Here is a 13,881-nt window from a genome sequence, read left to right on the forward strand (position 1 = left end):
CTTAGCTTTCACAGGAATTTTTGTACTTCTAATGTTAACATGAAAGGAAATATTCATCAATAGTTTCTTAAGAAACTAGAGAGAAACAGGTTTCTGGATAGATTTAAGGCAAAGCAAACAGGTCCACGACTAAACATCTTATTAGGGTGCATTTTCCAGGCGTGGCTTTGCTTTGTGACAGAGGAATCTTAATAATTCTAACCAAGGTCTCCATACTGCTACAGAACTTAAATTATATACAGACCATCATAGCATATACTGGAAATGCTTGATATTTAAAGGAGACCTGCAGTGAATAATTTACCCCCTCTGAAAATACAAAACAGGTTTTCAAAGACTAGATACAACTGGACACATGCGAGATTTAAAGTTTTCTCAAGAAAAAAGAGAAGATCTCATCCTCCTGGACTTTCTTTCTAAGACTTAAAACTTATTTCTCCTCCTCTTTACATATTTGAAATCATCCCTGCAACACAAGAGGCACTTTTATTAGGTGTAGCATCTATTAAAACTTGAAAGCCAGGATAGAATTTGTTGAACAAAGTAATAACACTAGATTAATGGGTATTACCTTGGGATTTTCCCTTTAATATAAAAGTATAACTACAGTGGTCCAATGTACAAGTACAAAAAAAAGTTCCCATACTAAAAAAAAAAAGGTACCATAATACTGTACATACAAAACCGTTCATCAAGAATGATTTAAATATATCTATTCTTTTCCAGATCTGGAAGACACAAATGTAAAGTTCTATAACTGTATTATTACTGAACATGTCTGGAACATGTGCCCAGGAACACTATGTTTCCCTTCTTTTTCCCCTGTTCCAGCCCTGCCTTCAGAGTCCCCTGAGCTTGGATCACAAGCCAACAGCATCCCTGAAGATAACCAGAGCCAAATGTTTACTCAATGGAAGTGATTATTCAGTGAGCCGCTGCTTACCGTAAACTATGAAAAGCACAAGTTTTAAGCCCAGCCAAGATTAAATCCAGACGGAGGTCTTCCCATTCCCTGATTTGCTACTTGCACTGCTTTTGTTGGACCCAGCTTTAGACCCCACTTTGGCTTTTTTTTCCTGGGGAATATGGGGGTTGTTTTGGTGATTGTAGGCCTGGATTGCAAGATCCAAGCGTTCCTGGGCCATTCTGATCTCCCGCTGCAGAGTCTCCAGGTCAGCTGGGAGGTGCTCCTCATGGCTGCCATACTGTTGTTCCTGGGCGATGTTGGCTTTGTTTTGCTTGTAAGCGATTTTAGCATTGGACAGTTCAGTGTACTGGATCTGATCTGGTTTGACGGCAATGTTATAGCCAGGGGGAGCGGATGGTGTATTCCAAGTGAAAGGATAATTATAAACACCCGGGTCTTCCAGTTCCTTCCTTTTACTATTTAGTGAGTCTCGAATTGTCCCAAATCCTAAATGAAGCATCTCCCAAATGTTAAGCACCAGGCAAAGGCCTGTAACACCATACATTATCAGAAGGAAGATGGTCTTTTCAGTGGGTCTAGAAATAAAGCAGTCTATCTTATGAGGGCAAGGAATTCTACTACACACATAAGATGGATGGACTTGGAAGCCATAGAGAAAATACTGCCCTATCAGAAAACCCACCTCAAACATGGTCCTTGCCAGCAACTGCAGCACATAGATTTTCATGAGACCATCCTCCCGAATCCGCCGTCGGCCATCATGCTTGGGTTTAGGTTGGTTCTGCTCTTTGTTTTCTTTTTCACTTTCTAATTCCATTTCTGGATACATCATGGGATCCTCTTCATGGTCCTCTTCTGTTTCTTCCAGAGCCCGGTGCTGTTTCCAACGCATTGCATAAGGTTTGCTCCGAGCTGCCTTCTTGTCTGCTTCACCGTGCTCCATTTTGGCAATTTTATGAATGGCATAGCCCAGGTACATCACCGAGGGGGTTGCCACCAGAACGATCTGGAACACCCAGAAGCGCACATGGGAGAGGGGTGCAAAGGCATCATAGCAGACGTTCTCGCAGCCTGGCTGCACTGTGTTGCACACAAATTTGCTTTGCTCATCGTAATAGATGGATTCTCCTCCTACGGCTGTGAGGACAATCCGGAAAACTATCAAGACAGTAAGCCAGATCTTCCCCACAAATGTGGAATGGTTGTGGATCTCCTCCAGCAGGCGAGTCAGGAAGCTCCAACTCATGGTGACTGAACTGGCTTGCCCTGATAAAAATGGAAAAAAACCAAAGGAAAAAATCAATAAATACTAAAATTTCAACAATTTAATTTTTTACTGATATCTCTGGAAACTATTTTTCGGCATACCTGAAATCTAACTTCGGGGCTCATACTAGAATGATTGTTAAAACAAACAGTATCTCAACTCTATTACCCTTGGGTAGGACAATTCACCTCAGTCTATCGGCACTTATTTGGGCCACCAAATTAGAAAGTCTGGTTTGCTTTCATGTCTCCCCTAGTTTAAAAGGTAAAATTGTCGCTGTCATTTTAGATGTATTTCTCAGACACAGTATACTGGATTTTTTACACATACTATTATTTCATAAGGCCTTCCAAACTTTGTGAGATACAGATGAGAAAATATTTGGTCCAAGAATGATAAGACTACCACTGAGAACATAATGGAGACATCTGGGCTAGACTCCATTGTGAAGAAGTACCTTATTAGGAAACTTAAATTTTAGACCTGATAACAAAGTATTAAAAATATTTAAAAGGCCCTGATTGGTGTGGCTCAATGGGTTGGGGTATTGTCCTGCAAACCAAAAGGTTGCCTGTTCAATTCCCAGTCAGGGCACATGCCTGGGTTGTAGGTCAGGTCACTTGTTGGAGGTGTGCAAGAGGCAACCAACTGATGTTTCTCTTACACATCACTGTTTCTCTCCCTCCCTTCTCTTTTAAAATTAAGTAAATAAGTAAAATCTTTAAAAATAATAAAAAAAGGCCCTGGTTGGCCCTGGCCAAGTGGCTCAGTTGGTTGGAGCATTATCCCATACACCAAAAGGTTGCAGGTTCAATCCCCAGATGGGGTGTGTACAGGAGGCAACTGATCCATGTTTTTCTCTCACATCAATGTTTCTCTCTAAAACATATCCTTGAGTGAGGATTAAAAAAAAAAAAAGGCCCTAGCAGGGTAGCTCATTTAGTTAGAGCGTTATCTCAACATGCAAAGGCTGAGGGTTCGATCCTTGATCAGGGCACATACAAGAAATCAATAAATACATAAATAAGTGGAAGAACATATCAATGTCTCTCTCTCCCCCTCCCCGCCTTCCTCTCTAAAATCACTCAACTGAAAAACATAATTAAATAGATGGTACAGCTGCAAATAATTGGCAATGATCAAGAACTAAACAAAAAAGAACTAGGAAAACACTCCCTAGCTAGACTCTAGAGCAGAGGTTCTCAACCTTTCTAATGCTGTGACCCTTTAATACAGGTCCTCATGTTGTGGTGACCCCCAACCACAAAATTATTTTTGTTGCTACTTCATAACTGTAATTTTGCTACTGTTATGAATCGTAATGTAAATATCTGATATGCAAGATGTATTTTCATTGTTACAAATTGAACATAATTAAAGCATAGTGATTAATCATAAAAACAATATGCAATTATATATGTGTTTTCCAATGGTCTTAGGTGACCCCTGTGAAAGGGTCGTTCAACCCCCAAAGGGGTCGTAACCCACAGGTTGAGAACCGCTGCTCTAGAGCATAGCAGACTCTAGGATTCTGTACAATGTCTCTGTATTATGTTCATGGTGAATGTTAAAAAATATCTGCAAATTGAATTGGGAGGACATTTAAATCCATTTAGAATAGCATTTTGAAGGATAGTTTTATTCTGAGATTCTTAGAACTATGTCCAGAATCCTGGTAAAAACCATCTAAATAAGGTAATATATGCATAAAATCCCTAATGTTACTCCTGATGTTAAGTACACCTAGCTTTTCTCCTTCTCTCCTTCCCTCCCAGTTTACTTCTGCAGATTATAGGTGATTATCAGCATCATCAAAGAAGTTTAACTACACTTTACCTGTTATCCAGAACTTCTGCTATCCAAAATTTTCTTACAGAAATGATGTCTTCCTTACAACTCTTCCAGCTTCCCTCTGGAAAGGGAAAAAAAAAAAAAGGAGAGATCATAAGCTTCCTCCCACAGAAAACAATGGGTCACTAAAATGTCATTTTCAGGAAGAAACACAAGTTTTCTATGTACCACGGGAAACAACCAGTATGAAACAGAAACAGGCTTGAGTTTTGAGTATTACTGTTTTCTCCTACTAATATATGTGGTAGGAGAAACTTTACAGCAGTTGCCCAAAGAGTCTTAGGCCATTGTAATCTAAGACAATATGACAGGAAGATGAGTCACTCATGAAAATCTGAAGCAGATGAACTCACACACTTATAGGAAAAAGCCAAAGCAGAACAATCTCAACAAATTTAAACTGGGCCACTAAAGGCCTTGGGAAAATCCTCACCCCGTGTGCTTCGATTCCCCCTCTATTCCTGGAGCAGCCAACACTTCTCAATGGGGTGTGAGCAGCCAACTAGGAGCAAGCTGTTGAGTTAAAACACCCAACAGCTGGCTCTCAGTCACTGGGACAACCGTGTCCCACAGGAGGTGATTTACATATTCAACTACTCACAGAAAGAAAACAGCTGCATCTGTATTGTGGTTAAAAAAAAAAAGTCCAAGACAAATTATTGCTCATTAGCAAGTTTTGCCAACTTTGCATAGCTAGGGCCAAGATTCAACCATTAGGTGCCAACTTTGTTCATTTATTAATAAATAAAATTTAAACAATTCCTAAAGTGATGTGTGCCTTGTAATGTAAAAATAGTCTGTGGAGGGGAGGGGTAAGATAAAGGGGAAAAAAAATATTTTTTTTCAAATGGCCAATGAAAAAGAAAAAAAAAAGGTGCAGTGCCTACATAACATGTATTAAGATTTACAAACAGAATCTGACCACACAAAGATTTCATCATAGGATTTCAAGTCGGCAGCTGTCCGTCTCGAGAGACGATGGTGTAGCTTCTTAAGAGTCCATCTGCACCACCGAGAATGGCTGTGCAGTCCAACTCGGGAGTGACACGGTATCTGTCTCCTCCCGTGTTGAATCGACATCTTGTGATGACGCTGGAGTGTCCTCTCCAGTGAAGCTGAAGCTACAGAGCCTGGGCAGGGTGATATGGAGGGTCTGCTGTTGCCCATGCAGCAGACCCCCCCTCTCTTCGCAGCTGAAGAGTCCAAGGGAAAGACGGAGTCAATACAGCTTGGCTTCAGGTGCGCCGCAGGAGTTGCCGGTGTTGACTACAACGTCGAACCGCCTTAGGGACTCCGGCTCCGGATTTTCTGTCGGGGTTTACTCCCTTAGCCTTTCCCCTGAAGAGGTATGCCGCAAGGCAGCGGAGGTTTTTTGGAGTCAGAGTTTTCCTTCTCTGATGTGCCCTGACTGGAAGATCGAACCAGCGACACTTAGCTCGCAGGCCGACGCTCAATCCACTGAGCCAAACCAGCCAGGGGTATTAGGATTTCAAAAAGGATTTCAAGTACAACTCCCATTTCCAGCCCTGTTGTCCAGCTGAGCTCACCACTTCTCCTCTCATTGAATACACACATCATAAAACCACAAAACAAGAAGTATATAACATGCAATCATTAAATGGTGAACATAAATCAGGTTTCCATTACGAAACTCCATAATTATTTACATTCACAAGTTCAGGCTCAGATTTTCCCCAACCACCATATCTAAAGCATTTTCCCTGAGCCTGAAATTCTGTTTGTTCCAATATTCCAAGATCATGAAAGTGAAACTGTCACTTGCTTAGAAAAGTCATCTCTGTACCTCCATCCATACCTAAAATATCTTTTAAAATAATTATTGCTATGAAATAATTTCTCAATGGTTCAGGATCTCATACAATAAATAATCTTAACATTTTTGTGGGGAGGAGAAATTAGTAACAAGCCCTTCAAGGCTTATGTAAGTTATAAAGCAGCCATTTAAACACACCCACAAGTATACATGGTATACTGGTAGGCCTAAAAAAATGCTAAACCCTTAGAGCCTGATTTCCCATGGGCATTCATAAGAGCCACAGCACCCTATATCCATATTTTGAGTATAAGTGATGCGTTTAGTAACTTAGCTCCAGCATAAAATGGGCAATGGACAATTTTCTTTCTAAAATAACCATGGACTTCCTAAACTCAGTGGCAGCATCACCACTGTTTTTATCTACTAAGGAGTCGGTAGGTTTTTCTTTGATAAACTTTTTTCCTCTCCTTGCAAGCATTAAGAGAATGGTTTACATATCACAGAGTTTATTGCTCTAATAGGATGGCAGGGGTAGCGGGTGGTGAAAGGACGAGGGTGTAAGGGAGAGAGAGGGGGTAAAATGGAGTAGTTTGGTGAGGGTTCTGGAATTAACATTTCTAAGCAGAACATGTCACTGCCAAGTGTGGTCTCATTGTGTTCTTGCTCCTCTAGTGTACCAAACTTTTTTTTTTTTTTTGCTTTACTATCGGAAGCCTATGACTCAGGACATACTCCTCTTTGGCCTTCCAAACAAACTTGGTAATAGAGCAGGGAGAGAATAATATGCAATTAACCTGTAAATGGTTCTCATAAAAAAATAAAAACCATTTCCATACTCTATGAATAGAAAATGACATGGTAACATGTGACAGATGCTGCTGAGAAATGGAGGAATGAATGCCAAACACCCAAATCTTTAGGAAAGTCCCATTTATATGTACTTTTATAGTTAATATCTTCTTGAATATATCCTTTAAGCTTTGATTGAATTTATCTACAAAATTCTGGTAAGTGGTATTATTTAGTCCAAGAAATGTAAATCTACATGATTCTTGCTTTGGTTCTGTTATTTGACTTTCTAAAAAAGTACCATGCCCTGGGTGGTGTGGCTCAGTGGATTGAGTGCTGGCCTGTGATAAGGGGTTGCCGGTTCGATTCCCAGTCTGGGCACATGCCTGGGTTGTGGGCCAAGTCCCTAATTCAGGGTGTGTGAGAGGCAACTGATTGATGTATATTTTGCACATCAGTGTTTCTCTCCCTCTCTTTCTCCCTCTTCTTCTCTAAAAGTAAATATTTTTTTAAATTAAAAGATCCTAGCAATTTATAATGCCTGACAACAAATGATTACAATTTCACCTCAAACTCATCAGCAGCCTGTTATGCTACTAGTATTTCAAAATTATATTAATTTGTAATTTTTAAAAAATATATTTTTATTTATTTTTTAGAGAGGGGAAAGGAGGGAGAAAGAGAGGGAGAGAAACATCACTGTGCAAGAGAAACATGGGTCAGCTGCCTCTCACAACACGTCCCCAACCAGGCACCTGGCCCATAACCCAGGCACATGCTCTGACCAGAATTGAATAGGTTTGTGGGACAACGCCCAACCCACTGAGCCACACCACTCAGGACTCAATCGGTATGTTTTTAATATAATAGGAAAAACATTCCCCATATCGACCCCCCCCATTGTGAACTAGTTCTATTCTTTTGCTCATTTACCTGCAGAATGTATTCTTAATACAGTATAGACATTAACCATTTGACATTTACTATAAACCTCATTTTATTGTCTTCCTTAAGATTTTATTTTTATAATAAATTTCCAACCCAAATTATTTATATTTGAAGAGTTTTCTATCAGTTATATCCTAACAGAATCAAGTCAAAGTTACTGCATTTTTCTATAAAATAGAACTCACTGATTTTTTGAGGATTAAATGTAATTATTTGAATTATCTCAGAAGATAATTATATAATTAGATCCATTTTAAAATTAAAGAAATGAAGTCCACGAAGCTTATAAAACTTGCCTAAGATTATCCTGTTACTAACTGATTAAACCAGAATCTGAAATCAGCCAGTCTTGCTCCAGAATCTATGCTTTTAACCACTAGGAAAAAATTACATTATAGATGGAGCTATTGCCCCTGGCTGGTTTGGCTCAGTGGATTGAGCGTCGGCCTGAGAGCTAAGTGTCGCTGGTTCGATCTTCCAGTCAGGGCACATCAGAGAAGGAAAACTCTGACTCCAAAAAACCTCCGCTGCCTTGCGGCATACCTCTTCAGGGGAAAGGCTAAGGGAGTAAACCCCGACAGAAAATCCGGAGCCGGAGTCCCTAAGGCGGTTTGACGTTGTAGTCAACACCGGCAACTCCTGCGGCGCACCTGAAGCCAAGCTGTATTGACTCCGTCTTTCCCTTGGACCCTTCAGCTGCGAAGAGAGGGGGGGTCTGCTGCATGGGCAACAGCAGACCCTCCATATCACCCTGCCCAGGCTCTGTAGCTTCAGCTTCACTGGAGAGGACACTCCAGCGTCATCGCAAGATGTCGATTCAACACGGGAGGAGACAGATACCGTGTCACTCCTGAGTCGGACTGCACAGCCATTCTCGGCGGTGCAGATAGACTCTTAAGAAGCTACACCATCGTCTCTCGAGATGGACGGCTGCCGACGAGATGGAGCTATGTATAAGTTCCATATGAACACAGAAGAGGGTACCTTATCCCATTTTTTGGTATAAAAATTAAACTGAATAATAAAATAAGCTTACAAAGATCAAAGAGAGAAATTTCAGAGTTTAAGACCTTATAATGTAAAACTAGAACTGAAAATTAAAAAACCAAACCAAAACCAAATATTGTAGAACTCCGAGGTTTCTTGATAGTCAGGAGGGAAGAATGAAAGTAGAAAAATTATATCTTTAACAAAAATGACTTAAGGATAATTTATCTAAGCATTGAAAATAGGGGCAAGAGAAGTTCGTAAACTCAGTTCAGGAGACACCAAGTCTGAGATGTTAACCCTTGTTACAGGGGAGATACAAAGAGGGTATATATGCATATGCAGTGCTGGAGCTATGTGTGGCCTCAAGGCAAACACCATTATTCCCATTACTACCAGTGCTGCTGCAACTTTTCTTTCAGACATACAAAAGCTGAAAGAAGTCATCCTCAGCAAGCCAGTATGACTAGAAATATTGAAGTATTTCAGGCAAAAGAAAATTACTTAAGATGGACATTTTAATCTATACAAATGAATAAAAAACACATAACTACAAAAGACATCTGACATTATTTTAAAATATTTTTTAAGAGATAACTGGCTGTTTAAAGAAAGAAAGACAACAATTTGGGGGATTTATACCACATTTTTAATGTATACTTCTTTGAGATTAGAGGTAAAAGTATGAAACCACAAACGCTGAGGGTGAGGAAATGGAAATATACTGTCGTAAGGTATTACACTACACGAGAAGTGGTTTAATCCTCTCAAACACAGACTGATAAAGGTGAATACAGTAAACCCTAAATCAACCACTTATATAACAAAACAACATTATAATAAACTAATGAAGAAGATAACATGGACTCATAAAAAAATAAATGAGGTAAAGAGAAAACAAACAGGAAGATGAAAGATTTAAACCCAACCATATCAACAGTCACGTTACATGTAAATGGCCTAAACATTCCAATTAAAAGGCAGATTTTCAGATTTGATTAAATAAACAAGATCCAACTATTATATGCTGCCTATCAGAAACCCATTTTAAATAGAGCCAGAAAGAGATTAAAAGCAAAATGATGAGGAAAGATGTAACATGCTAATAATCAAAAGAAAGCTTGAATAAAACTATATATTGGTATCACACAAAACATTTTAATCAATTAAAAAAATATATATATATATCTCCACAGTCCAACCACTTATTTTTTTAAAAAATAATTTATTTGTTTGTCTGTTCATTTATTTTATTTTTAGAGAGAGGGGAAAGGAGAAAGAGAGGGACAGAAACATCACTGTGTGGTTGCCTCTCACTTGTGTCCCCAACTGGGGACCTGACATGTAACCTAGTAATGTGCCCTGACTGGGAATCGAACCAGTGACACTTGGCTTGCGGGCCAATGCTCAATCCACTGAGCCACAGCAGCCAGGGCCCAACCACTTCTTATCACCTCCACTGCTACCATTCTGATCCAAGGCACCCTCATCTCTAACCAAGATTAATGTAAAAGCAGTAATTAACCAGTCCCTGAGGTTTTGCTCTTATCGTTTGCAAATCTATTCTCTATAAAGCAACCAGTGTAAAGTTTTTAGAAAGTTAAGTAGATCATGTCCCTCTTCTGCTCAAAAGTTTCTGGGAATAAAACCTAAAATCTTTCCCACAGTCGACAATGCCCTTTATACAGAGCCACGAGTTCACTATCTGGTCTCATCTCTCTTTCCATTCTCCTTCTTGCTCATTCTCATTCAAGGATGCTGCATCCTCACCACTCTTCCAATCATACCAAATACGCTATGCTCTTGCCTCAGTACACCTGCACTTGTTATTTTCACTACTCTGAACACTTTTTTTTTTCTTTCACATATTGGCAGGACTCTCTTTATTCAAGTCCTTGCTCAAAAGTCACCTTCTTAATGAGATTTCCCCCTGGACCTCTTCCTTCTAAATTAATATGTCATTCTCTAGGCCCTCACTCAGCTTTAATTTTCTTTATAGCACATTTAACTCCCACAGATATAATTTTTATTTTATAATTTTCTTTATAGAATGTAAGCCCCCTGAGGATGTGATTTTGTGTCCCCAATATCTAAAACCATAGCCTGGCAAATGGTAGTAGGTTCTCAATAAGTATCTGTTCAATAAATTCAAAAATTTAGAAAAATGTTCATGATATAGTAACTGAAAATGTAGGATACAAAACAGAATTATCCCAATTTTGTGAAAACAAGTGAAATTTATGCATTAAAAAAACCCTAGCAGAAAAACAAAGTTAAAAAACAAACAAACAAAAAACATCCTTAAGGCTAAACCAATACTGACCACTTTCTCCTTTCTTCTCCTATATCTCCCACCAACAGAATTCTCTCTCTAAAATGGATCCGTGTTACTCCTTTGCCTCTAGTGGCGAAGGAAAGAAAGCCACTAGTGGGAGGTGATCCCTCAAAGCAGTGGGGCAAAAACTGACTTTTTAATTAACAGTGTTTTGGGGCAACAGGATAACTAGCTGGAAAAAAGATAAAAAGGGAGCTCTGGCTAGTGTGGCTCATTTGGTTGGAGTGTCGTCCCATAAAACAAAAGCCACAGGTTCAATTCCCAGTCAGGGCAAAGTCTAGGTTGCAGGTTTGATCCCCGTTTGGGGCACATGTGCAAGAGATAACCAATTGATGTTTCTCTTTTACATTGATGTTTCTCTCCTCTCCAAAATCAATAAGCATGTCCCTGGGTGAGGATAAAAACAAAAGATAGGAGAATTCATACCTCACATTAGATATCTAGATAATCCCCATATAAACTAAAACCATAAAAATTATTAGAATAAAATATAGTTGATATAACTTTAGAAATGGGAAGAAATAAATCAATCTGAGTATTTAAAAAAGTGCCTCTACAGTTAAAAAAAAAAAAGTATCATAAGCAATACTGAAAAATAATGAACTGGAGGGAAAGTTTTTGATGATTCTCTTATAGGCAAAGAGCTAATAATCTCCTTAACATAGAGTTAAAAAAAACAACAACAACAACTAACAAAAATGCAATAGAAAATTGGCAAGGGATACAAAGATAATCCACAGGGAAAACCTCCCTACAAATTCCCCTTTAAAAAGATTTACAACATGGAGGAATCTTGAAAACACAATCCTAAATGAAAGAAGTCATACACTTTTCAATTTATACATATAAAATGTCCAGACTACACAAATCCAGAGACAGAAAGTAATATTAGTAGTTGTCAAGGGCTATGGGAAATGGGACCTGACTTTATCTTCTTGGGGTAATAAAAATGTTCTAGAATTAGACGGTGGTGATGGTTACACAACCTTGTAAAATATAGTACACAGGATAAATTTTAAGGCATGTGAACTACATGCCAATAATAAAACAAACTATTTTGAGATACAAGTCTCTCCAATCACAATGGCAAAAATCTAAAAGTTGGAGAGGCTGTGAAGAAACAAATATTCTCACATAATGCTAATGGGAGTGGTACAACCTCTGATGGCAACTTGGCAGTAGCTAACAAAACTACAAATGCATCTGTCCTTGGACCTAGTAATCTCACTTTTGGGAATAATTACACTATAGCACAGTTTCTATAAATAATTCAAATGTCCCTGTCAAGGGAATGGTTAAATGCACTATCGTCTACTTAAACAGAATATCATGTGGCTATAAAAAATAATGAACATTCTAAGATATTCAAGACATTTAACTGGTGAAAATAGCAAGGTATATAAGCGTATATAGTATATGCCTTTTATATAAGGAGAAAAAAATCTGTAGTTTTGCTCATATTTCTATAACAAGGATATATTTAAAAAATGAATGAAAGTGATGAAGAAGACTAAGGAGGATGGGATAGGATCAAGACTTGATTATATATATCTTTTTATATTGTCAGTTTTTTTGAACCAAATGAATATATTGTCTTTTTAAAGAAAATATCCCTAAAGTCATTTCCATGCCCCATAAAGTCTGCTTGAGATTTATAAAAACTCCTTTTGTGCTCTGACTGGTGTAGCTCAGTGGGTTAGGCATTGTCCCACAGACCAAAACTGCACAGGTTCGATTCCTGGGTTGTGGGCAGGTCCCTGGTTTGAGGCATGCAAGAGGAAACTGATTTATGTTTCTCTCACACATTGATGTTTCTCTCCCTCCAGTCCCCCTCTCTAAAAAATAAGTAAATAAATAAAATCTTAAAAGAAAAAAAAAATCCTTCTGTGCCCTGGCCAGTGTGACTGTTGGTTGGAGCGCTGTCCCATAAATTGAAAGGTACAGGTTCAATTCCTGGGCAGGGCATATATCTAGGCTGCGGGTTGCATCCCGGGTCAGGCACATATAAGAGGCAACTAATTGATGTTTATCTTTCATATCGATGTTTCTCTCTCTCACTCTCCGCCCCACCCCCGCTCTTCCCCCACTCTAAAATCAGTAAGAATGTCCTCAGTGAGAATATTCTTGAAAATCATTTTGTAAGCTTTTAAAAGTTAAAATAACTTAAATTTTATTTATAAAAAATTATTTTAGCCCTGGCTGGTGTGGCTTAGTGGGTTGAGCACCAGCCTATGAACTGAAAGTTCGCTGGTTCAATTCCCAGCCAGGACACATGCTTAGGCTGCAGGACCAGGTTGCTGGCTGGAGGCATGCGAGAGGGAACAGATTGACATGTCTCTCACACATTGATGTTTCTCTCTTCTCTCTTTCTCCCTTCCTTGCTCTCTCTCTAAAAGTAAATAAACAAAATCTTAAAAATAGAATAAAAAAAATTTTTAGAGACTTCCAGCCATGATGGAGGTCTAGATTGACACGCTCCTTCTCCCTCCACAACTAAGAAGGAATACATCTACTGCAAAACCAGAAATAACCAGAAATTCCAGAAAATAAAGCTACATGAAAGTCCAACATATGATGTTATAAAGAGGTGGTGCTTGTCCAGACAGGTAGGAGGGGCGAAGCTGGGGCGGAGAGGTCAAGCTGTGCTGCCTGCGGTAAGCACAGACACCCGTAATTAAGGGGAGGAGAGAAGCACCTGGGGAGCACCCCCAGCTGCAGACAAACCCATCAGCTTGCGATTCCAACACTGGGGAAGGCAGCCCCCATTGCCTCGGACTGTAAGGGCCGGAAGGCATGGGACAGAGGAGGAGGCTCCGGGTCTCTCAGCAGAGAGTGAACAGCAGGAATCCATCTTGGACCCCCGCCCCCACACAAAGGTCCACAGTGTGGTGAGAAGGGTCGCCCCCCCGGTAGTGAGGAGTGCACAGGGCTCTGCCTCTGATAGCGTAGGAGGTGTGACAGCCCCGCCCAAGAAGGAAAGGTAAATGAAAACTGTTAGG

General features: G+C 39.5%; 1 protein-coding gene across 2 annotated transcripts in view; it reads right to left on the reverse strand.

Annotated features, from left to right (window-relative positions):
• Positions 1-421: 421 nt before the first annotated feature.
• Positions 422-13,881, reverse strand: part of GJC1 (gap junction protein gamma 1) — a 28,265-nt gene continuing 14,805 nt past the window's right edge. For both annotated transcript variants that reach the window (XM_090292139.1, XM_090292137.1), the window contains exons 2-3: positions 4,032-4,107; positions 422-2,194 (exon numbers count right to left, since the gene is read on the reverse strand). In XM_090292139.1, coding sequence (XP_090148265.1) covers positions 984-2,174 — 1,191 coding nt within the window. In that variant the 5' untranslated portion in view covers positions 2,175-2,194; positions 4,032-4,107 and the 3' untranslated portion in view covers positions 422-983. The remainder of the gene's footprint in view (positions 2,195-4,031; positions 4,108-13,881) is intronic.

This window comes from Furipterus horrens, unplaced genomic scaffold (genome assembly GCF_987537825.1).
Source record: "Furipterus horrens unplaced genomic scaffold, mFurHor1.1.pri manual_scaffold_11, whole genome shotgun sequence".
In the NCBI taxonomy this organism is placed as follows: domain Eukaryota; kingdom Metazoa; phylum Chordata; class Mammalia; order Chiroptera; family Furipteridae; genus Furipterus; species Furipterus horrens.